Source organism: Chelonoidis abingdonii, chromosome 2, assembly GCF_003597395.2.
Source record: "Chelonoidis abingdonii isolate Lonesome George chromosome 2, CheloAbing_2.0, whole genome shotgun sequence".
NCBI classification, from domain to species: Eukaryota; Metazoa; Chordata; order Testudines; family Testudinidae; genus Chelonoidis; species Chelonoidis abingdonii.
The window spans coordinates 296,098,821-296,125,623 of NC_133770.1; the positions used below are offsets into that span (position 1 = coordinate 296,098,821).

Consider the following 26,803-nt stretch of genomic DNA (forward strand, 5'->3'; position numbering starts at 1 on the left):
AGGCGATGATGCGGGCGCCACGGATGTTCAGACACTCATGCCTGGCCTCCCCAATGTCAGAGCATGCACTGCCCATGGCCGGCACCAAGCCTGTGCAACAGAGCAAACAACCAGAGAAGGTTCATACCTCTCCTGGAGCTTTACGTCCTGTCATTTTCTGGGAACGCTGCAGGGGGAAGGCTCAGGGAGGAATAAACCCGGACACCCACCTGCCTCTGTGTATCTCCTCTCCTCGCAGACATCAGAGCCAGGGCCTCTTCCAGCTCCTTCCTCAGAGGGCCCAGGGCTCCTGGAGTTTCTCCTGCAGGCCATCGTGTGCGATAAACAGCCATTAGTCTGCCTGTCTGATGGGTGGACAGTACTGTCCATATTGACATTTCATACACTTCTCAGAGCCTGTGTTTGAGCTAAAGCTTCACATCACTGAGCACAGGCCAGAGGGAAAACAGCTGGGAAGGTTTGAACGATCCCTCCTGCCGGTGAGAGTGAAAAGGTTGGCAGCACCTCGCTGCACTGTACCAGACCCGGCCAGGAACAAGACCCCACTGTGCTCCTGTCTGTCCAGGCTCCCATGTGCCTCCCCAGGCAGCGGCTGAGCACCTGAGCCAGCGCAGTCCCATTAACTGCACAGGGTGAAGCTGTGATGTGGCTGGAGGTCAGGAGAAACTGGGGAACACTCGCTCTGGGGGAATGTGCCCCCATAATTATACTGCTCCAGAGCTGAATACCCCAGGCTCTTCCCTATACTTCCGTTGACAGCGTGTGATTCATTCACACAGCACAACAACTGCTTCCTGCCCGTCAGCCCCGCTCTGTAGTGACACCCTGCAGCCCCACGAGCCTTTCCCATTCACATTTTTTCTTTTTCGAGCCCTTGAGTTTCTCTCCTGCCCTCTGCCAAGGCTCAGGCTGCTGTGCAGCTGCTGCTGAGAGCTCCTCTGCGGAGCTGTCGCAGGTAACACCCCTCCGGTGCTCTCGCAGGGAAGCGGAGGGATGGGAGCCAGCAGGGCTAGTGAGAGACAGGAGGCGGGCAGCCTTTGCATCCAGCACAAACAGCTTCATCAATAGCAGGATCAGACAGAGGAGGCAAAGGTGGCTGGATTCTGAGCTCCACCACAAAATAAGCTCCACCCATTGAGTCACCAAAAGGAGACACCATGATCTGTTCACAGTAGATGTGCAATGTCAAAACAGGAGGATGCTGTTGGCTCCAAGGGGTCCTGGTCGGCTGCTCTGCGCCTGATTCTGGGCTCTCTGGGCCTGGTCCTTTTTACTGGGAAAAAAAAAGAGGTGGCATTTCCCAAACATCACCCCCTTGTGACACTGGAAGGAGGCATCACTGGAACATAAAATGGTGCCAGCTTAATTCTCCCTCTCCGCCAGTGGGAACAAAATAATTAACAGTTTTATATTTATTCTTCCAGTCTGAAGGTAACACACTCACTAGACTGGCCTGCAGACCTTGTGATTTAAACTCACTGATGTTAACACCGTCCATGAAATAAGGGGACTTCTTTAACAGCAGTGGAAGCTGGGTTTGAAAAGCAGTCACAAATCAAGAGAAAGGTTCCACATCACATATCTTAAGCATGATATTTTCGTTGATGATTGCCACACTCCAGATCATTAATTTTGTTATGGCATCTCCCACACAATGAAGCTGAATGATGCATCACCACCTGTGACAGGCAACTTTCAGTGAAATCAGCCTGTATTTAAAACCCAAATTATTACCATTAAACTTGACAGCAATTCCCTACCTTGTACTCCTGGCGCAGCTTCCTTATGGGAACCATGTGTGAGTGCGGTAGCCGGGATCGTCGCACACCACACAGATGGGGGTTTATCCTCTTCACAGAACAGTTTCAGAGGCCTCCTGGTGTTCCCAACACTCCGTCCCCTCCTGCTCCTTTGCTGCCTGTAACTCAGCCTTTGGCGATTTCATGAAACATTTTGCCAGCTGCCTGTTGGGCCTGAGGTTTCTCTTGTGCCACATTTCTCTGCACTGAGGGCAGGAGGTGTCTGTATCGGATCCTCCCAGCATGGCGATGCAGGCTCGGCAGAAATTGTGCCACACTCACAGGTGACAGGTCTGTGAAATACTCCAGACAGAGGACATGTCGCTTCCTCCGGAGACTTTCCACGGGTTCTCTGCAGCCATGGTCCCTGTGGCAGTGTAACAGGGAAGTTTCACTTTCCTAGACTCAAAACTATGCCCCCCGCGCAGCAGCAGCAATTGGGTGTTTCCCTTCCTGGAACTGACTCAGGCTGTTGCTGAGCCGGAGCCAGCTCCTCTGGAAGCTTAGGTGAGAAATGTCCCAAAAAGGCTCTGATCCTGCAATCAGCCCCTCTGCTGGTGTGTGTGGGGGTCACTGGGGTTCACACGGACATCAGCTTCCCCTTGTTCTGCTGAGCTGACAGAACTGCGTGTCCAAGGAGTGATATTTAGGCTTCTGCAATTCATTTATTTAATTTTATTTTGAAGATAAGATTAAATCTATTTGTAAGAATTTTTGTATTATTCTAGTTAACTTTGACATTTCAGTTTTTATCAATATTATTGTTCACAGTTGTGGGAATTGGGGGGGGTCAGACAATTATTAGTTTATGACAGTAGACACAGAATTCAAAAAGTTAAAAAGTGTAACTGTCAAACACAAATTCTCAACATCACATGTCAAAATATACTAAGAAAATCTCCTTAAATCAAACTCTAGTAGTTCTCAAGCACCATTTTTCTTACTGTTCCTATTTGAAATTTCACTTATCAACGAAAGAGCTCTTCCCCCATCTTGCTTGGGTCTTTCCTGGCTCTTTGACTGCTGTTCGGCCAGTGCTCTGCCACTGCTGCTGCTCTCCCCCTTGGTAGGAGGTGAGGAGCTGCTTTAGGCAGCGTTTGGGGTCTTTGCAGCTTGCTGTGAGGGGTGGGGGTTTGTGCTCCTTCTGGCCTTTTTCATCTTGCTCCAGGGGTGGTGGCTAGAGTGGTTGGTGTGAGGGAACAGGGGAGGTGTGGCCCCTTCTGCTGCTGCTCCCTTTCCTGCCCTTCGCTGATAGGGGCTTCTCCAACTTGTCCCAGCTGCCTGCCTCCCCTGCTTACTTGCCAGGGCTTTGCAGTAGCAGGGAGTTCATTGTTCTAGCACTCGTGGGCTTTTCCTTTCCTTCCTGCGCTGCATTGGCCAGGGACTCCTTCCCCCTCTGCCTTGCCCACTGCCCTGTCCTTGCAGCTATTCATCCTCCTTTCCTTTGCTGCCTGCCCTCTGCCCCCTTCTAGCCACCTTTGCTCCGTTTTGCCTCTGCTCTGTTTCCTGTGGGGCCTCTTTCTTTCTTGGTCCTTGGTTAGTTTGTTTGCCCCGCCCTTGTCCCACGGGCAGGGGTTGTTACCAGCCCATTTCCCCTTTTTCAGTTTGGTTGCCCTTGAGCCCACCCTGTTTTTCTGCTTCCCTGCTTGTGCCGTCCGTCGTTGTCTCCTCCACCCACCCCCTTCATTCCTTGCTGTTTTCCTCACCTCCCGCTTTACCCTGGCCGTTGCCCAACCCACGATTCCTTTTTTTAGGCACTTAGAATTCCCCTCCTTCTTCTCAGTTATTCCCCTCACTGAGCTCTCTTCTCTCCCCCCCCCGTCCCCAATGTAGCCAGGGGAGCCAGTTTCTTCCTCCTGTGCTGGGGGTTGTGTTCCTTGTTTCCTGGGTCCCCCTCGATCGGCGCCTCCTGTCCTGCTTTCGCCTAGCGAGGGGGTGTGGTCACCATTTCCCCCACCCTTCCCTCTCTTCCTTTTGTTCCCTGCCCTAGTGGCTGTCCCTATCCCTCACCTCCCTGTGTCCTGTGGTGGGCGATTCAGGGGGTGGGACTTCCCTGGACGCCCCTGCTCTTCCCTCTCAGTCTCCCTTCCCACCCTCCCTTGTAATGGCTGCCTTGACGGTGACCGCCACTGCTGGCTTAACTGCCATCCCCTCCACTGAAGCACAGGCGGTGGGGGGCACGGATAGGGACTCCTGAGACTCCGCTGCTGCTGCCACGACCTCTGCAGCCTCCACTTCCGAGTCCCCTCCCTTGGGTGGTGAGAAGGGCTGGGGGATGAAGACGAGCAAGGGCCCTGCCCTGAAGGTGAAGCCTCCCGTGGGGGTGGTCCCTTCTCCTGCTGCGGCCCTGCCGACAGCTGTGGCCCCCCTTTATCCCAACCCATGGTTCCCTTCTCCATCCCTGGAGATGCTGATCCCTTGGCCCCCAGGGTGTACGCCCAGATAGCTGCAACCCCTCTGCTCGCTGCCTTGCTGTCTGCTCCAGCCGCCTCTGCACAACAGTGCTTATGTCCGTGTAACTTAAGTCAGTCAGGGAGTTGGTCTATTCACACCCCTGAGCAACATAAATTCTGCCGACTTCAGCTGTCGTGTGGACACAGCCTCAGGCGCTTCTCTTTGGGAGAGCAGCATGGTTTAGGATACACCCCTGTTGTTAGCATCTCCCATTGGCTAGTTTAGACAGCTCCCCAACTAGCGTGCTGGCTCTTCTAGATGGCACCTGCCTGTCTCCGTTCATCGTGCCAGGAGACTAGGCGCCTAAGTCAGGCTGTCTGGGTTTCAGTGTTCTTCTTGTGATGTTCTAGGCACCGAAAAATTAGGTGGGGGTAATACTCAGCATTGTAACACCTAAGTCCCTTCATGGATCCCACCCCCAGTGATTTACATTAGAAGCTCACAGAAAGCAAAGACACAGACCAGGATAAAGGTGGGGTGTCTCCTTTTTCTCCATTTAGATCCCATCTTTTAGCTCATGGCCACCCCAGGTGAAGGAGTGGGGTTTTCAATGCAATAGCAAGCACAAGGCAGTGATCTTATTATACAGTCCCAGAGAAGATGAGGCAAGTGATGCTTTCACCTCAGTGTAGCTACTTAAGGTGATTGTTAACCCTCCTAAACACACCCCAACCCACAGAATTCTTCTTGACCAGTTACACGGAGGTGAAACCACCACTTGCCTTGTCTACATACAGATTTGTAGCAATACGACAGAGAAACCTGCACCCTATGCAGACAAATCCCCAGAGACTGTCTCAGCAATTGCTGATGGGAAGAAGAAATGTGAACAGCACAGTTTGTATCTCTTAGCATGAATATTCAAACTCTGAAAACAAAAGAACAGAGTGACTTGTGGCCCTAGAATACACATTTATTTCAGCATGACTTTCGTGAGCTACGGCTCACTTCTTCGGATGCATAGAATGGAACACACAGACAGGAGATATTGAACATACAGAGAACATGAAAAGGTGGAAGTACGCATACAACAGGAAGAGTCTAATCAATTGAGATGGCTATCATCAGCAGGAAAAAAAAACTTTTGAAGTGATAATTAAGATGACCATAGAAGGTGTGAGGGAACTAACATAGGGAAATAGATTCAATTAGTGTAATGACCCAACCATTCTCAGTCCCTGTTTAAGCTAACTTAATTGTATCTAATTTGCATATTAATTCGAGTTCAGCAGTCTCTCTTTGGAGTCTTTCTGAAGTTTTTTTGTCAAAATTGCCACTTCAGTCTGTCACTGAGTGGTTAAGAGGTTGATCTAGTTCGTGCCAGAATGCCCCTCTGCCATGTACTTGGCAAACCGAACAGTCTCTACACAAGAATAAATGGACACAATCTGACATCAGGATCATAACATTCAAAAACCAGGGGAGAACACTTCAACCTCTCTAACCACTCAGTGACAAAGAAACAAGTCAATGGTTTATGGGATTAGTGGGATACTATGACAGTTCATCCCAAACTTGCTACCATGGCTGCCCAGTTGACAGACCTGGTTAATGACACTGCCCACAAAAGGATCACTGAACCAAAGCTGTGACAAGGCATTTAGGGCACTACAGTCCTGTTGACCCAGGAGCCAGTAATATTCACTCAGCCTTCTCAAAGCCCTTTATTCTCCAACAGATGTGCCTGCTGTCAGACTCGGAGCAGTGCTATCTTATCAGAATTCAGAGAACACCTGTTCTCTATCTCAGCAGGAAGTTATTCCACATGAGGTAGCTTAATAGGTCATGAAAGGAGCCCTGGAGGTGAAACAAGCCATTAATGCCTATGTATTACTTGTGGGACAGCCTCGCTCAGTAATTGACCATGCACCACTGAAGTCAATGATAGGCCATAACCCAGGCATTATGCAGCGGCTCTCTCAACTGCCATAGAGCTTTCAACTGGTACGTCGTTCAGGCACAGAAAATAGATACATGGACCTATCACAGATGATGGGGACACAACCCGCCCCAAGACACCGCAGCCCAGGATCTGAGGGGAGGGGGAGCGAGGGGTATACAACATCACTGGCATGACAGGATAGAGTGACCAGATGTCCAATTATAGGGACAGACACCGATTTCAGGTCGTTTCTTATACAGGATTTATTACCCCCATCCGTCCCCATTTTCACACTGCTGTGTCTGGTCACCTATGACAGGGTGAAAGAACAGTACTGGACCCAGGTAAGCCACCCTCCAGCCCTGCAGATCATGCTCCAACTGGAGAAGGGCTGGAAAGGGAGCAACCCAGCTCAGAAGGGAGAGGCACGGGAGAGGACAGACCTACCCAGAAGGTTACTGACAAGGGCACCAGAGCAGCCCCCCGAGGGACTGACTGCTTGCTTAGGCCTGGTTGGGGTAATGGTTGGTGCCTTTCTTTTTCTTTCACCTTATCTGGACTTGAAGCTGGGGAAGCCCAGCAGCTGGTAGGAATGACCCAGGGAGGTTATTTGGAGGATACCTTTGGGGCCAGACACTGTTGATCTCCTAGGTGCTGGATCAGAAACCAGTGCACTGGTGGCCCGGGTCCCCTATCACTGCCTAACCTGCCACCTCACTGCACCTCTGATTAAAAGAGGGCTAGCACTGGCAGCACCTGCCCACTAAGAGGTGGCACTAAGTGCCACGACCACTAGGCCACTTAACCCACCGATGCAATAGGTGGTGACTCTGTGGGTGCTCAGGGCTCAGCACCCATGAGACAACAATAGTGGGTGCTCATCAACCACCATCTGGCCATGTCAGCTGTTTGTGGGTGGGCCCAGAGCTGGCCGCCAATCAGCTTTTTGGGAGAGGACCCTGGGGCTGGCTGAACACTCAGGGACTGTGGCACCACCTGTACTTCACCCTTCCTTCCTCGCTCTGTCTCTTCCCCGAAGCCCCGCCTCGCTCCTCTCTACCTCCTGGAGCAAAAAGGATGAGAGGCGCTTGCGGAGGGGTGAAGAGGAGTAAGTGGGGGCAGGGGCCTCGCATGAGTAGCAGAGAGGAGTGGGCAGGAGCGCTCAAGGAGGGAACTTGGGGAGGGCAGAGTGAGGGCAGGGCCTTGGGGAGAGGGCAGAGTGGGGATGGAGCACCCACAGCAAAAAGAAAGTCAGAGCTATGACGATGACTCGATTACGCTCCACATGAGGATTCAATTTTGTACAAAAACTTTCTTCTCAGAGGAAGGAATGACACTTACCAATTTAGATTTTGGTTCCCTAAAACATACACAGAAATACACAGAAATTTATATGAGCTTTCCTACCTTATGTGTTGTTTCCTCATCATCAAAGTAAAGCTGCTGGGTGATTATTCCTGTTCAATTTCCTCTTTTCATTGCTCCCCAAAATGGAAGTGCGCTGTGGATACAACTCTTACATGGCCTGCTCTGAATGTTGCTGAGTAAGTTCGCAGCCCTACAGGCAGGAAAAAAGTGAAATAATGTAATTAAATATAGGTAATAAAGGTGTTCATCATGGAGGGAGAAAAACAAAACTAACACACCCTGTGATGGGGGTTGGTAGAATTTTTATATCTATAATTTCAATGGACAATATTGTCCAGAATTTCAGCATTCCACCCACCCTCACCCATTTTTGTCAAATAAAATGTTCAGAGGGAACATTATGGGTTTTAATTTTTCCTGATTTTGTATATTTAAATTTCCTAGCTGTAGGAATTGGGGGGAGGGGGAAAAATCAGACAACAATTTTTTAATGACGAATCTTGAGATTCAAAAAAAATAAAGCTTTATACGCTAAAAACACATTACAAGTGACATGCCAAAATACACAAAGTAATGTCCTAAACAAACTCCAGTAAGTTCTCAGAATTCTTTCTTTCTTTGCCTATCTGTAAATGTCAATTATTGATGGAAAGATTTTTCCCATCCGTTGGTGTGTACGGTGAAATCGACATTGACTGATAAAGATCAATCCTTCCAAACCTCTGTACACAGTTTCCAGCCCCAATCTCAGCAAGTCAGTACTACTACTCACTCCCTGTTACACATCCAAGGCTCTCATTAGTAAGGCTAAGATTTTGTCAGGTAATTTTAGTAAAAGTCACAGATAAGTCACGGCAATAGCAAAAATTCATGGAAACCCTGAATCCATGACCTGTCTGTGACTTTTACTAAAAGAACCATGTCAAAATGGGGAGTGGGGTCCAGCACACAGGCCGCTATGCTCTGGGTCCCCCCTGCCAGACCCTGGGAGCTGAGAGCTCTGGGGACCCACTGGCTGGCAGCTTCAGCCTGCTGCCGGGGGTGAAGCAGAAAATGTCACTGAGGTCTCTGGAAGAAGTCACGGATTCGTGCACTCTGGACATAATTCTAGCCTTAACTATATAGTCACAAAAAAGCAGGCAGAAGAATCTCTTCAACGTCATTATGGGTCTGGGTGTCTTGGGCCCCCGGAATGCTGGAGTCAGCTGGCTCGGCATGGACCCTTCCAGCGCTGCAGGGCGGGGCTGTTTCTTTAAGAGAAAACACATCTGCTCACATGACCCCCGTGTGACTTTACTTCCGCTTTCCATCCCGGGCAGCGCTGCGAGGGGGAGGCCGGGTCTGCGCTTGGACACAGGTTCCTTCCAAAGGGAGGGAAAGCTGGGAAACCGCCGCGATCTGCTAGCCAGGGAATTAGCCCTGCATGGGATAAACTGAAAAGTCACAATGTGAATCATCGCGCCAAAACGGATGAGTCTGATCACACCCTGGAGATCGTCAAACTTCAGAAGGCCAGTCAGGTAGGTTAATTTTGCTGCAGAATGATTCCTCGTATCCCTTATGTGCGCTGCTTCTTGCCTGGCCAGACTGTTAATAATACAAAGAGGGACTAATCCTGTGTCATTTGTGTTACTGGTGATGTGAACACTACACTGCAAGTATATTCAAATGATTTTAATCCTCTATTTTTCAGTTATTGTTGAGCCTGTAACTCGGGTTTGGTGGCGTGTTGAATTATCCAGGGGTCTGCAGCCTTCAGAAGTGCTGTGCCGCGTCTTCATTTGTTCACTCTGATTTAAGGTTTCTCATGCCAGTGATACAGTTTAATGTTTTGAGAAGGTCTCTCTCGCAAGTCTGTAATATATAAATAAACGATTATTGTGTAAAGTAAACAGGTTTCAATATTTTAGAAGCTTCATTTAAAATTAAATTAAAATCTGATCTTACGCCGCAGCCTGCTGCCGGCCTGGGGTTCCATTCACCTAGGCCAGCAGTGGGCTGAGCGGGACCTATGGCGCGGACCCCTGCTGGCAAGGGGCCGGTAGCCGGACGCAGCGGGCTGAGCGGCTCAGCTCGCTGCCGGTCTGGGGTTCATCCCCGCTCCTGCCAGCCCGGTCCTGGCTGCCACACCCCTCAGCCCACTGCTGGTCAGGGTCCCAGTCCTGCCCCATACAGTGGGTACCTACCTTCTCTCTGGTCCGAGCCATTCTCTTGTCTCTCTCTGCACTGAGCTGAGGGTGGAGTGCACTGAGCACAGGCGGGGGTTGGGGGTGTAGGGTCTGGCCTGGAACTGAATGAGGAGGGGGCTCAGGTTGGGACAGGAGGTTTGAGTGTGGGGCACTTACCTGGGGCAGCTCCCATTTGGTGTGAGGGGTGGCAGGTGGGATGTGGGGGGTGAGGAGCTCCTGTTTGGTGCTCAGGAGATGTGGGGTTTGTGCAAGAGTTAGGCATGGGGTTGTGGGGGGTGCTGGATGTGTGGGGGGTGCAGAGTCAGGGAATGGGGTGCTGGGGGGATGCAGGGACAGGGCTGAGTCGTTGGGGGAGTACAGGGGGCTGAGGTGGGCAGGGGTCAGGGCAAAGGGCTGGGGTGCTCGGCTCGTAGGGAGCTCCCAGCCCCTGCCATGAGTGGCTCACAATGGGCTGGAGGGGATATGCCCTGATTCCATCCCTTTCCCAAGGCCATCCCTGCTTTTTCTCCAGCAGTGAGCACGCTGCAGCTCTGCTTCTGCCCACCCCTCGCAAGGCGCTCAGCTGATGGGTGGCAGGGAAGGAGAGAAGAAGGGGCAGGAAAGCAGCACATTGGGGGAAGAAGTGGGGGAGGGGGGAGCTTGGCTGCCTGCAAGACCAAGCTTCTACCTCCTCCCCCACAGGAGAGAGAGCGGTGGGCGGGGGGCTGAGCGGGGCCAGGGGCTGGGACCCAGAGCGGAGGCAGCAGCGAGCCATTAAAAATTGGCTCGGCACGCGTGCCACAGGTTGCCACCCTGAATTAGTCATTTGTTTCTTTTGCAGGAATGTTTTATTCAAGAACCCTGGACTCGATCTTGTTCTCAGTGACTCCAGGGAGATTTGTACAAATAACTCCTGTATTGAGAATTTGGAAGAGATTTACGGTGTCACTCCCAGCTATTGTGTCCTTCTGCCTGTTAACGTATAATTTTCTACTCTGACTGTGGGGCTGAACTTTGTTTTGATACTTTCAAGAGAAAAAAGGAAAATTATTTCCACAGTCAATCAAACAGAAAGTTGCATCCTGTTCTCCTTCTGAAATGAAAGGCAATTCTGCATGTGACTAACGCAGACCTGTGCTCAAGTGTACTGCTGAAAGGGATTTCGTGACATATTAAAAAGAGGCTTATTATACATCGTTGACAGATTCTCTCCTACGTGTGAACGGTCAGGGAGAGATTTCCTGAGGATATCGATAGGACTAAAAGTGAAATAGTGTTTTACAATTAATTTTTTTACTACAACAATAGTTTGTTTGTTTGAATATTTTATAGATTTCCATTTTTAATCAAATATTATTGAAACATAATCATTTTTCTTTTTCAATCATTGTTCTTCTTTTAGCAAGAATAGGGAAGGGTTAATAAAATGTTTGGATTTTATTAGAATTCTATTTTGAATCAATTTGAACTATATATTCTCATTTAGTTTCATTTCATTGAAATTGGAAACATTCAAGTAATAGAAAAATTCATTTTTAATTTTTTTCTAAAAGTCATTCTATTGAAAAAAATTTTGTTTAAACATTTTTGAGAGCTACAGTGTTGTCAGCTCACACAATTTTTTGTGAATTTTTTTTTGGCATTTTATTTTAATTCTCACACTACCTGCTAATTTTCCTAAAGCCCCAAATCTCTAGCTTTATGATTATGTGAGAATCTCAGATATCATTTAAGTAAAAACTAAAATTCTCGCCCTCATGACAAAGTTTAGGAATATGACCTTGAGTGCACCCTGAGGAGTCACAAACCAAAAGGCAAAAAATGAGAACTTAAAATGTATCATTATCATTAGAATTTTACAGTTCATTATTTTTAAGTCAGTCTCATCTCTGTTTTTTGACCTGATCTGATTTTGTGTGTGTGTGTGATTATTTTTTAATTGATTTTCATAAAAAAACAGGCATTGCAAAATAGAAAAAAAGTAATTGAAGTACAGTTTCCATCTTTTCCTGAATACCTCATTCTTCCTGGGTTGTCCTATGAAATTGTACAATTTTACAGTTTATCAAAGCTACAAGACCAGACAACACAAAACCAGACAATACCACACAGACATAACATATTAGGGAGGGCATAACACTGACTGTTGAGTTTTGAATATTGGGGTTGGCAGTGCTGCAGCTCTGTTTTCAAAACAAACAAACAAATTTGAGATTGGTACAATAATTCATCCAAACTCCACAAACCAAGGAATCATGTTTATTAATTTCACCCCTCAAAGTGTTGTTTTTCTTTGGCAACAAAGGTCTGAAGAAACATCAGACACTCAGCGTGGATGAAAATTGATTTCATTTTTAAAAGCCTGAGTTTAAAATGACTCGGGGCCTTCTTCCTGGTCCAGCAAATGGACAGAACCCTGGTCCCCCGAGGGCCCCAATCCTTATGGGAGGATTGGAAGGACTTGGCCTGCTGAGGCCTCATAACATTGAGTGCTTGTTCTGAGCTGAAGCTCTGATGAACTTGAACCACAAGGAAACTCCTAGGGTGGAGGGATGCCTGGTGAGCTTATGAGCTTGTGTGTAGATCCTTCCATTGTATTTAATTCATCTTTTTAGCTTAAGAATAAAGCTAAACTTGCTTAGGAAGAGCTGGGTGGTCATTTATTCCTGTAGCAATTACACTGTATCCATCTCTGAAGGGAACACAAGCAGGTGTTCAGGGCAACCTGTCTGTGCTGCTGGGAATTACACAGCGGAGGCCGGGCACTGTGCAGCCTGGACATACCCTGGTCAGAAGGGAGAATGACATGGGGTCTCCACCCAACAGAAGCAATAGCTGGGAGCCTGTGAGTGGTGCCCTTGCTGAATCACTGAGGGGAGATACAGGTGCAGTTGCCCTGAACTGTGACACCTATTTCTGTGAGAGAGGCAGGGCTTCGGACACACCCTTCTCATCAGCATCTCCCGCTGGCTACATTAGGAGATGTCACAGCTCCACAGGATCAGTGCTAAGCCCCCAGCTTTGAAACAGTCTCTAAGAGGAATCAGTTCAGTGTGTCAGGCCCCCTCAGGGCTCACTCCTCCTCCAGGGTAAGCCACATGGCCTCACCGCCTCCTTACCACTGAGCCTTATGCTGAGCTCCAGCACTCCAGCTTCACACCTTGTGTGCTGAGAGGCTAATGCTGGGTAAGACATTAACCCCTGTCATTTCACAGACCCGACAGAGATGTCATTGTGATCCATGGTACTTTATTCTGGTTTTCCTGGCTTTAATTTCTGGCCCGGTGGCCTGACAATGAACAGAACTGGGACCACGCAGAGACAGAGCTGGTTGTGCTGGCTCCTTCCCTGCCATTTCCCATGGCTAGGGTGACCATATTTCCCTATGCTGAATACAGGACACCTTGAAAAACTGCTTGTATTCAACAGCAATCAATCAGAACTATGCAGTAGCCCCCACAACATGCTATAAAAACTCCAGAGCTCAGCAGGGAAAGGAGGGGGCCTCAGGGGTCCGAGGGAGGGCCTTGGGCATAAGCATATGACTTCTATTTTTGGGGGGCAGGGGCCAGCAGGGCTCAAGCCAGCTCCACATGGCAGATCAGGGGAGGGAGTGCCACCTTCACCCCGACTCACCTCAGGAGGCCACTCAGCCTGTCTGGATTGTGATGAGAGGGAGGCACAACCAAAAATTATAACTCAAAGGTGTGTGTGGGGGGGTGGGGAGGCTTGAGCTCAAAAAGGCTGAAAACAGCTCAGAGTGCAGGGAAGCGGGTATCTGGGGGCTGTGTGCAGGCATGGGGGTAGCTGAGGTTGCAGGGAGGGGTAGCTAGGGGCTGTGTATGAGCAGGAGGTAGCTCCAGGTGCAGGGAGCAGTCCCTGTTCCCTGAGGGCTCTGCCAGCCCCACCCCTACGGCTGCGTGAGAAAAGGGGGCTGGGAGCTGAGGCGCAGCCAGCAGGAGAAGAGGGAACACCAGGGCTACCTGCTCCATGGCACCTGTCAGAAGAACAGTTGCCCCACACTGCCCGGCTCCAGCTTCCTGCCTCCAAACTGGCCAGAAGGCAGAGAGAGAAGGAAGGGTGCAGGGTGTGGAGCACCCCCGGGATACCGCTTCATGCACACTGCAGTTTGGGGTAGCAACATACTCAGTGCCCCCCAACTCTGCCCATGGGCTCAGGAGGCTTCTGCCTCATGGAGAGCACCGAGGATCCAAGATTCAAACCCATGACTCCTGCCTTCAGCCTCATGGATGTCACCAAGGCTCAGGCTTTCAGCTCTGTGGCTCTGGCTTCAGCCCTGCAGCAGGTGCTAGGAATCAGGGTTTCAGTCCTCCCCCCCCCACGGCTCCAGCTTCAGCTCTGGAGCGGGCATTGAGAATCGAGGCTTCAGTCCCCCTGCAGCTCTGGCTTCAGCCCTGGAGTGAGGGCTGGGAATTGGGGGCTTCAGTCCCACTGTGACAGGTTGCGTCACAGAGACCCGCTTGGAACTGCCACCTGATGTGCTCAGACTACCTCTGAGCCTGTTTTCTCTGCCAGCTTGGGACTTCAGTGCCCTGTCTGGTTGAGCCAGACACGCTAGTCTGCTAAAAACACAGACCCAGGTCTGAACCACGTCCACCAAAAGCTGCAGGCTTAACTGAAAACAGCTTAAGAAGTGCTCCTGTCTCAACACCCCTATACCCAGTTCCCAGTGGGGTCCAAACTGCAAATAAATCCGTTTTACCCTGTATAAAGCTTATACAGAGTAAACCCATAAATTGTTTGCCCTCTACATCACTGATAGAGAGAGATGCACAGCTGTTTGCTCCCCCAGGCATTAATACTTGCTCTGGGTTAATTAACTAGCCAAAAGTGATTTTCTTAAATATAAAAAGTAGGATTTAAGTGGTTCTAAGTAATAACAGAGAGAACAAAGTGAATTACCAAGCAAAATAAAACAAAAACACTCAAGTCTAAGCCTAAAACAGTAGGAAACTAAATGCAGGTAAATCTCATCCTCAGAGATGTTCCAATAAGCTTCTTTGACAGACTAGACTCCTTCCTAGTCTGGGTCCAGCAACCCTTGTAGTTACTCACCTTTGTTCCAGTTTCTTTCAGGTATCTCTTTTGGGGGCAGAGGTTATCTTTTAAGCCATCTGAAGACAAAATGGGGGGGGGGGGTTTCCAGGGCCTTATATAGTGTGCCTTATAGACACACACTCCTAGCCCCTTCCTCCAGGGGCTACCTGACGTGTCATCTTCCTGCCTCTCCACCTGGCCTGAGGCCAGCACATGCTCTCACTGACGAGCCACCGCCTGCCCACACTCGCTCGCCAGCCACAAACAAGACACGGCTGGGGCTGCACAGACTGACCAGCAGAGGGAGCAGAAAATATGGGACGATTTGCCCATTTTTTAAAAAAAGGTGGGACACCTACAATAGGGCTTAAATACGGGACTGTTCCGTTAAAAACGGGACGGACGGTCACCCTATGTCGGGAGCCACCATACACTCAATGACTCCCCCAGAACAAGAGACTGAGAATGCTGGTGGGGCTCAGACCTGGCCCTCACATCCCTCCCTCCCCTGGCTCCAGCCTTCTCTGTTCCTGAGTCCCCCCTTCTACCCACTCTGCACCTTCACCATCCCCATAACCCCCTACTCACCTTCTCACAGCTCCCGCTACCCACACTGGGATCTCCTCCTCTCTGTCATTTCTGCCAGGGGCTCTTCCTCCTTATGGCCTCTCTCCCCTCCCCCTCTCATTACATCCTCCCACTCCTCCCTGGAATCTTCCTTTTGTGACCTGGGCTCTTCTCTTCCTGCTGCTACAGCCCCCTCCCCACCCCCACCTTGGCCACACAGCCACCCCTGACATTGCACGCATACCCCTCTGCCCCTGCACCCCCTACAGCTCATAGCCTGCTCACCACCTCCTTCTCTGCTCCTCTGCACTCTCCCAGCTCACAGGCCTGGTGCTGGGGATTAAGAGGGGAAAGCACAGTGATATCTTTGTGGAAGATTATAATTTAGAGCTGCTCCCCCATAAGGGACAGGATTATGAATATAGGAATCTAGAAAAGTGCCCTGGAAGGTGGGGTTGAGAACACAGGGGAGCTGTGCACAGCTGGTCACCACAGAAGCTCTCTAGTTTTTTTTTTTTTTATGTTTTATTCCTGTCTCATTCACTGGTTTTTTGCTTAATGAACCCCAAGGTCATGACTGGGGGCAGGGGAGGCAGGCAGGTGATGCCCTCTGTACCATCCCCACGGGAACAGACCTGGGGGATGGTCAGCACTGGGAGGGGACAGTGTCTGCCATCGGTGTCGCTGTCAGTGACAGAGATTCCCTCCGGCCTGAGCTTGGACCGGGCAGATTATCAGGGGAGCCGCGTTTGTACCCCCAGCGTTGTGACCAGGATAGAAATAAGGGCGGAGCTTCCCGGAGAAGGTGTCAGTGAAAGTGTAGAGATGGGACCTGTCAGTCACATTGTAAAACGAGACCTCGCCCGCCTCATAGTCCAGGAAAATCCCCACCCGGCTGGGCCTGGCGCTCACAGGGAGGGGGGTCGAGGGGGAGGTGACGGCCTCGTATTCCCCATCCCTCAGCCACACGGCCCAGTATCCATCCTCAAGTGATACATCATTCTGCCCCTTCCTGCTGACAGAATCCCTACAAACGCCAAGCATCCAGTCAGTCTTGTCTCCCACCTCCACTTCCCAGTAACACCTCCCACCCGCGAACCCCTCAGCACCCAGAACTTCAGGGTAAGTGTCAAATCTCTCAGGATTGTCAGGCAGAGCCTCTTCTTCGTCTCTGTATCTCACATGTTTCCGATCCTCAGATAGGACAAGTTTGGGCTGAGCTGTGTCTGGATCCAGAGTAACATCCACTGGGGAGAGAGTCACAGCGGTAGTGCTGGGGGCAGAGGTTGGTTACTCAGAGTAATGGAAATTAACCTGTGTCCCAATTAATTGCTGTTTAATCTCTGATTAAACAATCAGTCACCCAGAATTGGACATGGAAGCAAAATATCTCCTGCAGGGAGAGTGGTATGTTCATTGCTTGGGGCAGAGGGGTGTAGGGATGCAGACAGAAACCAGCTGGACATGGGGGAGGAGTGAGGTGGGGTAGAGGAGAGGGGCAGGTATTAAGGACGAAGGATGGGGAAGAGGTCCAGGCACCAGGTGGGCAGGGAGGAGAGGGGCCAGCACCAGCAAGGAGAGGATGAGTGGGGAAGATGCCAGAGTCAGAGAGGGGTGAGGTTAGGGTTAGAAACCAGTGGACAGAGTGGGGGTGAGGGAGATGCAGGCCCCAGGGAATCTCTATTGCTTTGGGGCTGTGTGGTGGGTTTGTTGCTAAAGGCAGGTCGGTGCCTCCCCCCACACACACTGGCCTGGAAGCCCTGCCCTAAGGGGCACAGCTGGGACTCTCCATACTGGCTGTCCCCATGGACACCGACTTCCAGCCAGGCAAACCCCACAGCCAGGCCCTTCTCCAGGGCATGAGCAGTGTGTCTGGGTGGGACACGCTGGGCTGGGGGCAGGACTGGGTGATGGGGAGTTTAAGTGGACACTGCAGGGAACAGAGACCATCTGTAGCAATCTGGACAGGGTAGCAGTCTCAGATCACATCTGCACATCAAGTCTGCATGGGGGTTTGAACAGGGGCAGCTACATCGATGCAAGAAAACCCTGTGCGGACAACCTGAGGACTTGTCTACACTAGAAATGCTACATTCTCCCATTGGCACCAGTAACCCAACTCCCCAAGATGTGGTTGCTAAGTCAACAGAAGAATTCTTCCGTTGACTTTGTGCCATCGACGCTGGAGGACAGGTCAGCTTAAGGTGTCACTCAGGGTGAGTCCCAGAGTGGACAATGCTCAGAAAGCTCATCTCAGAGCCCCAAAGCCAAACAGTTTTCTCCCTGGGCCAGGCCAGTTTGGCCTGCAATGTCTAGAGTTTTCTCCCCAGGCTGGAGAGTATTAAGGGACATTGTAGGAGGAAGCAGTTGAATGTCATACGCAGAGGGGGGATGATCAGGGTCTCCCGGGCTTAGCTCTGGAGTCACAACCAGGCTCCATAATAACAATCCCGCTTGCTCCTCCCCTGGGATCTAGACACCCCGGCTTTGCCAGGACAGCATGTGAGTACTCTCCAGGGAGATCTCTGGCCCATGGCGCTGACATGCTGTCCACTGAGTCTGCAGGGCTCATGCACTCCTCAAACACCTGCTGCAGGCTGGGGCTGCCCTGATGCTCTCCACAGAGTTTACAGGCTCTGCAGGCCCCAGCGGGAAGAGGTTTCTCCAGGACCCTGAGCTCTGACAGCGTTTCTGCTCCTGGCCCAGCTTTCCCTGCCCTGCCGTACTGACAGGCTGCACCCACCGGGACAGCTGGGTCTGGCCCTCACAGCAGGTGCAGGGACATTGTCTGTGTCCACATTCCCTTCCCCCCATTCCTGGGACAGGTAACACCAGCCCCAGGACCCCTCCCTTCACCCCCAGAGCAGGGGGGAGAGAGCCCTCGGCCTCCTGGGCAGTGGGACTGCCCAGAACAGATTCGTTAGTCTGTGAAAGTGTCTCCACCCGGAGAGCTCTGTGCACCCAGCGACCCCTGGAATCAGGGGCCGGGGCTGGAACTCATCCCCTCCCACTCTGGGAGGAAAGGGGGCCTTGGGCCACCCATGCTGCTATCGGCCTGTATATAGACAGCTCAACAGGTGACAGAGCCAGTGCCCTGAGCTGTCAGAGCGTCACTGATGGGGAAGGAGCATTGTGGGGTAGTGCTGGGGGCTCTGTGTACTGCTGGGGCTCTTATGCCAGTGATCTTGGTGCAGACTGGCTCGGTGCAGGGCTCCACAGCGATCAGCCTTGCTCCAGTCCAGTCTGACCCACAGTGGCTGTGACGTCTCTGCACTGCTGGGAGCATGTGTGGGGGGGTGAGGGTTGGGACAGGACAGATTTCCCAGCTGCAGACAAGCAGGGTGAGGAGGCCAGTGGCCCTGCAGAGCCTGCTCCATTCCTGAGAGCCCCAGAGCGTGTCCCTCAAGAAAGCTGCATTGGGTTCATTTAAATTGCTTTAAAAATGCTGCAGAGACGGCGGTGCAAACCTGTGTGACTCTCCAGCTGTGTGGATGCGGCTGATCGGGTTTAGCTTCACATTGGTCAGGAACCGATCTGAGCTGAAGCAAGCTCAGCCTCTGCCAGAGCAAAATCCAGGAGTCTGGGCACAAACTGGAACCCGTTTAACTGACCTGCTCCTGGCAATTCCCATGAACAAGGCAGAGGAGACAGGCTCAGGGAGGATGGGGACTCATTTCTCCAGGGCTGCGCTGGAGTCATGCTGCTGCTCTCACCCCTTCCTGTGTCATCCTTGCACAGGAGTAGGCTCCAGGGTCTGTTGTTATTGCTCCTCCTCCTCCCCCCCTGGGGGTGTAAACCCTCCCAACCAGCTGTCTCATCTCCCAGGTCTGGGGCACAAGGAATGGTGCCAGGAGGGGCTGTAGGGAGTGAATTTCTCCCTGGGGAGGGTGCTGGAGTCACCAATACAAGCTCAACTTCAGTTACCTGCGAATCCTCGGGCTCTTCTGAGTCCTGGAACAAGCAGCAGAGAGAGAGAGAGAGAGGTGAGAATTCACACAGCAGAGTCATTCGGAGTGGGGATCAGGTACGTACATGGACCCCCACCCTAAAGCACTCAGCTCTGCACCATCTCACAACACAGCAGGGTTGAACAGGCTCCGACTCCCCCTCATCTTTTCTGTCCCATGTTTTCTAGCTGGGTTTCTCTCCTGTGCAGATCATCTCACATGCACCCAGTCCAGGGGCTGCTCCATACAGGGGAACAGGCCCCTGCTGTGCCCTAGAACAGTGACCAGTGTTCTCACCTCTCTCTGCAGCCAGCCCCTCTGGAAGGAAAGAGAGAAAAATCCATCACTGGCGTGGGTCAGTCACTAGAAGTCATTGTTAGAATATAGATATTCAGGCCTGTCTGCAAAGGCCTATACTTTAACAATTTAGGTGTATTCTTATCATTTAGCTAGTTACTGAGGTATAAAAAAAAGAATCAAAAATCACTGTCTGTGTAGTGGCCTCTCTTACTGTGACAGTCTGAGGCCTGGTTCTTTAGCAGCCATAAACTGGGAAATGTATGGTCACGTCCTCACACTCCAAACTAGTCATATTAAAATAAGGCAATCTGGGACTGTTAGGAAGGTGATTCGATCTGTCCCCTCCAGAGAAAGAAAAGAGCCTAGAAATTTAGTCTGATAGTTTTCTGTCTGGTAAGAACTCACTTATCAATAGACACAGCTGGAGAATCCTGATGTCTGTATAGATGTAGTTGTGAAACCCTCACTTCTGTATTGTTTTGTATGTTTATTTGCATGATCTCTGGCTGGTTCTGTGATTGTTTCTGTCTGCTGTATAATTAATTTTGCTGGGTGTAAACTAATGAAGGTGGTGGGATATAATTGGTTAGCTAATCATGTTACAATATGTTAGGACTGGTTAGGTAAATTTTAGTAGAATGATTGGTTAAGGTAGAGCTGAGAATATTGCTATATAAATTAGGGGCAAACAGGAAGTAAGTTGGGATTCGAAAAATAAGAAAAAGGAACTTGAATTTAAGCTTGCTGGAAGTTCACCCAATAAACATCGAATTATTTGCACTTCGGGTATTGTTGCTCTGTTCATGCGAGAAGGACCCGGAAAGGGTGAGAGTGAAGGAATAAGCTCTCTAACAGTCACAGCTCTGTCAGATGCTGTGATAGGGACGAGGACTAAGGCAAGGAGCCAGCTTTTCATTTCAGCACTGAAAGATGCAGAAAGGCCCCTGGGATTTCACAAGTGTCAGAACAAGTGAGTTGCCCAACTCCTATGGACACCAATGGGAGTTTGGTGCCTAACCTGCTTTGGTGCTTCTGAAAATCCCAACAGGTGCCTGTTTAGGTGCCTAATGATTCAAATACCTCTGAAAATCTGGCCTAAGGTGCTCAGATACTAGGGCCCAGATGCTCAGCTGGTGTCAATCAAGGAAGCTCCACTGGTGTCCAGGAAGCTGAGAATCCAGCCCCAAGTCTGTGATAACGTCTCTCACATCGACCAGCTACAAACGTTACCAAGAAATCTCCCCTTGTCTCTTGGCCCCGCGCAGGATGCGTTGGAGGGAGACTCTCTGGTTGAACAGCAGGAGGGTGCGGCCACATGGATAATGACAGCAGGGGAGGCACTTTCACTCCAAGCTCCTGTTCTCAGCCATTAACGTCTTTATGGGAAATCTTCCTTTCTGCTCAAAACAGCTTCCCTGAGCTCAGAAATCCACCAACCCCTCCCCATGAGGAGCACTGGGGTTTCTCAGTGAATCCAACTTGGCCTTTTCATGGCCTTTTGGGTTGCATTTCTCTGAAGGCTGATGTGACTGGGTTTAACCGATCAGCACAAATACTCCTGGAAAGTGAACTCCCAGCTCCCTCTCTGTGCGCTTCCCCCAAGAACAGAGACAATCACAGCCCAGTGACGCGGCTCCACATTCAACCCGCCAACTCACACTGCAGAAATCCAGACCCGAATATCAGAATCGTAGCACCGAGCAACAAATCAGAGTGAGCAAAATACACGACAATTGTGAACAACCAACACAGCCGAGAGCATCAGCCCCTGTGCTCAGTTGGCCATGGACAGAGCAGGAATCAGCACTGGTCATATAGGTCAGTGATTATGAATTATCTACTCAAATCTAAACTTTCCCACGGGACTTTGTTCTGTGCAGCCAGGGGAGCTGGGACCCCACGGGCTCTCCCAGGATCTGGGTTCCTCTAGGCTGGGACACAGGAGTCTGAGTCTGGCTCTGATGCATGGGGAATATGAACACATAGGCACCGATAATAACCCAAACATCAGGCGCTGTCACTTCCCCAGCTTGCCTTGGGGAAGCCTCTGCCCCAGCCCCAGTACTATGAGAGACAAACCCCCACCAGCATCCCGTACCCAAGAATCCCGTCACAGCCTCCTGGAGATTGTTCTCTCGAGGGAAATCCCAGATTCTCTTTTCCAGCTCCGGGGACTTGGGAGCCAGATGTGGAGACATCACCTTCTCGTCCCTGCAGGGAAATGAGTGCGTTTATTTCTCTCCCTCCTCGGCCCTAAGTTCCCGCCCCCCAAAGCCAGAAAGGGGAGTGGAAGCCGGGCCACAGGCAGAGCTAACAGGGCCCTGACCTCTGCTGCCCAGGGAATTTAGTGCCTGCACAACCTGCTAGGGCCCAGCCTGGGGACCTCTCTCCGTCCAGAGAGAAAACACAGCCCGGGCAGTGCCAACCCCAGCTCCCCTCAGACCCGGCCCAGCCCATGAGCCCCACCAGGACCTGGACCCAGGGCTGAGAGAGGGGCCCATTCTCCAGGCCCAGCCACTCCTCAGCTTCTCCCCTCAGCCTCCAAGGGGCCTGGTCACTCCCCATGGGGTGGGGGGTTCTGGGACATGGAAACTGCCCCACTGGGGCCTGGCCCGGGACACTCAGCTCTTTCCCCAAAAGCCTCTAGGACCCCCACGCACGGGATAGGCTTTGGGCCATGACAGAGCTGGGGCCAGGTCCCAGCTGGGCCCTTTGGGTGAAAGGGCTCCAGCCCCAGTAACAATCCCCTGTGGCGGCCTGGCTCCCAGGGAGGGTTCTCCAGCCCAGAGCTGTGGGCCAGTCCCCTCCCCAGGGTGGGTCACGCAGCCACAGCGGCTGCAGCCCCTGGCAATGGGGATGGAGGGGGCTGGATCCAGAGGGTGAGACTGTCCCATGGTCAGAGGGATGGGTTTTAGCCTGGCTTCTGAGCCTCTTCCCAGCATGACGGGGCGTGAGGGGCAGACGCAGCCTGGACATACCTTCTCACGGCACTTCTGACACCCTAGAGGGGAAGGAGAGATGGAGCAGAAAGTCAGTACCCATGGTGCAGCCCGGCCACCTGCCCCAGATGGGTCACTCTGCTCTCCCATCCCCAGCCCCACAGGCTGCTCCCCTAGTGGGATGGTGGAACTAAAGGGCTGTGCTAGTGGGAGCAGAGCCTCTTTCACACCAGCTGCTCTGCAGAGGGGGCTGGTCCCCCTGAACTGAGCCTCAGGGCTGGAAGACCCTTTCTCCAGCCTCCCCCTGTCTCCCTGACAGCTCAAACTCCTGTCTGTCTGCAGCCTCGGGGTTCCTGGCCCTGCACTGAGTTACCCTCTGAGCCCCAAATGACTCAGGGGCCGTCCCCTCCCTGCACTGACACAGTCTCACCTGCAGCAATTCTGGCACCGGCTGCTGACACTTCCCCTCCAGCTCCATGATCAGGGTGCTGAGCTGGGAAATCTCCTCACACAGGTGAGTGGCGTTTTCCTCCCTCCTCCTCTCAATCTCCTGGTCCAGCTCTCCCAGCCGGGCCAGCAGGAGACGCTCTTGTTCAGCCAGGAACTGGTGCAGCCGCTCACACTTGAACACCACCAGCTGCCTCTCCACTTCCGTCTGCCTCTGGGGTGCACAGAGAGACTCAGGGGCAGGGCGGGGACACGGGGTGAGTGGGGGATCACGGGAAATGGCACAAAGCCTTGTCCGGGCTGCACAGAGTGTTTCATTTGATATCTTTGCCAGTAGAACTGTGTCTGCACTAGGGCTTTTCCCAGCGTAAAAATGTCACCAAAAATCATCCCCCCAATGCCCCCCCACGCCCAGCAATCCTCATTTCTGTACCAGCAGCAGATTTAACTGTAGATCAGGCCTTGGCAAATGGTGCTGCCCAAACCACACAAGGGCATCACTGGAAATGTCTGACACACATACCCTGGGATCAGCACAAATCTCCCCCTGCTTCACCCTGACCCCTGCCACATCTGTGCATGTTCAGCAGTTTTATTGTCTCCTGCCCGCCAGTGCTAAGGAGGCAGAGCCAGAGGCTGCTCCCAACTACCCTGGGGTGAACCCTTGACTCCATTGGGAATTAACACCAGGGGCACAGAGGAGTCTGACCCTGACCCCAGTGACGTCAGTGTTGTCACTCCTGATTTACACCAGGCAGCTGAGAGCAGTGTCTGGACTGTGTAAAATGGCCCTGAACCAGGGCCATCCTTAGGCATAGGCAACATAGGCAGCTGCGTAGGGCACCTGAAAATTTGGGGCACCACTGGGTCTTAGTGTCCACCCTCTTCTTTTCCTATCCCTGTTCTGATCCTTCCTGCAGGCTCCCACAGATGGCTGCTCTAGCCTGGTGAGTCTTCCTTGGGAGGGAATCTAGTAGTTAAAAGTGAAAAAACCTCCAGCCTGCCAGACCTATTAGCACAACATTGAAACTGTTAAAGAGACATTCAAGGGGTAATAAAGCCATTTAACAGGCATTTGCCAACCCCAAGGTATATACTGACAGGTTTCAGAGTGGTAGTCCTGTTAGTCTGTACCAGCAAAAACAAGGACGAGTCCTTGTGGCACCTCAGAGACTAACAAATTATTTGGGCATAAGCTTTTGTGGGCTAGAACCCATTTCATCAGCTGTCCACGAAAGCTTATGCCCAAATAAATTTTTATACTGTCAGTTTCTGACTTTACTGACAAAAACAGTTGTGCATTAATGTAATATTTACACAGAACATGTCAGTCTACAGGACCTTAGTTTAAAATTTGCTTTAAAAATATTTCATTAGTGAGCTGGTGAAGATTATAAAATCACATTTCTAAAAAATGCTTGCATAGAGTTTTAGATGCACAATCATCTTTAGCCTTAAATGCGTGGATCTTCAGACATACAGTTTTTTAAATAAATCCTTCAAAAGACCTCCCTTATCTAAAATACACATTTTAATTACTATAGTTAAAAAAAAAAAAAGTTCTTCCAAGATTTCCTGTCCTTTCTGTCCATCCCTTCACCACCTCTCCCCCCACTCCCCACTGAAGAGAGCCCTTAAAGGGACAACAGTCCTTCCCTTCCAGATAGCTGGACAAAGAGTTTCCCTTTCTTTACTTCTGACTATCCGATGAACTAGTTTTAAAAGAACCCTCCAGCAAAATCAGTACCTTAGTAAGACATAAAATCCTTGTTATACCTAAAATCTTTGGAAACATATTTTTTTAAAGTTGGTGAAATTTCATAACCATGTCTCTTGTTATGGAGATCACACAAAGTAAATTACTGTTCCCTTTTTCTAAAAGCAATGAACATTGTTATGAACACACTAAACCTCTCTGATTAATTTAAAATAATGTCTTTGTTTCAGTGAGTTAAATATGTAGTAATCTGGAATGCTGGCTTAAGGTTTGAGTACATTTAAAATATAAATTCAGCTTAGAAATACTGATTAAGAAAATGTAAAACAGAGAAGAGCTGCATCATGTATTCCATTATATGTAATGTTGTATTCAGCAGGACAGCTGACTCACCCTTACTACGAAGTTTTTGCAAATAAATCTCTGACAAACTTCAGGGCATATCAAAAAACCTGTGACTGACATTTTTTATTCCCAAATTTTAGTGCTTTTAATTAGGTACTTTCTTCATGTCCATTCTGCATGAGGGAGAGGGTATGGGAGTCTCTGCGGGGAACTGTGACTCTCCGCCACCATGAGGCAGGCCGGGCATCTCATTATCCTTTGCTGTCTCGTCCCTCCTCCCCCTCCCCCACCAGGCTGTGAGCTTGGGCTGCCATCCGGCATAGGGGCCCAGTTTAATAATACTGCGTGGGGCCCCATAAATGCTAAGGACGGCCCTGCCCTGAACAGTCTCCCTCCATCAACCCTGGAAATCCTTTAACCTTCTGAATGACCCAGAGACCGACCAGTGCAGAGACCTCCTGCTGCTGTTGCTGACGCCCCTGTGCAAACCTGCTGGGCTGGGCAGGGGCACCTACCAGGAGCCTCTCACTCTCCTTGTCCCAGTCGGATTTCAGTCCCAGGAGCTCTTCTCTCTCCCCATGCAGATGCTGCAGACGGCTCAGAATTTGCTCCTGCAAACAGAGACAAGGGCTCTGGGGGCTGGTTTGGGTGCATTGGTTTGTCCCCAGCGGTAACTTCGTCACTGAGCAGAGTGAGGCTGTGGGAGCAGGTCCCCCTTCTCCAACCCACTGAAAACATGACCCCGGCTCCCACTCCCGTTATCAGGCAGTTCCCTAGCTTTAATCCAGAGATGCTCAGACGCGCTAGGAGCTCTGTAGCCACAGAGAAGCTGCCCCAGTAACTCCCAGCCATGGCAATAGCTATTCCCTACCCTGTACTCCTGGGCAGCCTCCTCGATGGGAACCACCGTGTGAGCGCGGTGAGCCCGGGATCGGTCACACACCACACAGATGGGGGTTTGATCCTCTTCGCAGAACAGTTTCAGAGCCTCCTGATGCCTCTCACACACTTGCTGCCCCTTGGGCTCTGCCACTGCCTGGAGCCTCAGTCGTTTCACTAACTCCACCAGGTTCCCCAGCTGCCTGTTGGGCCGCAGGTTTCTCTGCTGGGCGGTTTCTCTGCACTGGGGGCAGGAGAAGTCTGGCTCCGACTCCCCCCAGCACTGGCTGATGCAGGCCCTGCAGAAGTTGTGCCCACACTCAACAGTCACCGGATCTGTGAAATACTCCAGGCAGACGGCGCAAGTCACTTCGTCCTGGAAGCTCCCTGCCAGGTCCCCGGCAGCCATGGCTCCTCTGCAAACGGGAAACAGCCGCTGCGGGTTAGTTTCACTTTCCTGAGAGCGGAGAAGCTGGTTTGGCTGGAGTTGGGGCGTTTCCTTCCTGTTGTTCCCAGCAGGCCCTGTGCTGAGCTGCAGTGACTCACCCCTAGTGTCACAGCCCTGGGGCCAGGGGAGTCAGAGCCCGGTCTAGCGAAGGGTTAACGCAGGCTCCCCCCCCTCCCCCCGACAATCTGTGCAGGGTCTGGGGCTGGTTCCTTCCAGCTGCAGAAAGTCCCTGTCCAGTGAGGGCTGCAGCAGCTGAGGTTGGGATAAAGTTGAAGGGGACGAAGCAGCCGAGAGTTGTTGTAGCTTGTTCTGGGAGAAGGGGAGACCGTGAAGTAGAGAGAACAAAGAACAGGAATAAGACGCTGCTGCTGGGATCCCTGGCTGAGCAGCTGCTGTTCCCCAAAGGTGTCTCTGCTAAGTTAAGTAGAGACTTTAACTGAAGTCTTCTCTGTGCCCAGCCCAGGTGGGGACTTTCTCAGGTGGCT

General features: G+C 51.2%; 2 protein-coding genes across 8 annotated transcripts in view; both read right to left on the bottom strand.

Annotated features, from left to right (window-relative positions):
- Window positions 1–26,803, bottom strand: part of TSNARE1 (t-SNARE domain containing 1) — a 691,098-nt gene that overhangs the window by 433,966 nt on the left and 230,329 nt on the right. The gene's annotated exons all lie outside the window — the stretch shown is intronic.
- LOC116826377 (E3 ubiquitin-protein ligase TRIM39-like) lies at window positions 11,917–26,354 on the bottom strand. 3 transcript variants are annotated; one of them, XM_032783058.2, is made up of 8 exons: window positions 25,863–26,354; window positions 25,507–25,602; window positions 22,913–23,143; window positions 22,522–22,544; window positions 21,642–21,754; window positions 19,541–19,561; window positions 19,221–19,247; window positions 11,917–16,543 (listed from the first exon to the last, which is right to left on the bottom strand). In XM_032783058.2, exons 1-8 carry the CDS (start codon window positions 26,277–26,279, stop codon window positions 15,984–15,986), a joined length of 1,488 nt encoding a protein of 495 aa, XP_032638949.1. In that variant the 5' UTR covers window positions 26,280–26,354; the 3' UTR covers window positions 11,917–15,983. The 3 variants fall into 3 exon arrangements, with proteins under 3 accessions (XP_032638949.1, XP_032638950.1, XP_074919393.1); XM_032783059.2 differs by lacking the exon at window positions 25,507–25,602; XM_075063292.1 differs by lacking the exon at window positions 19,221–19,247.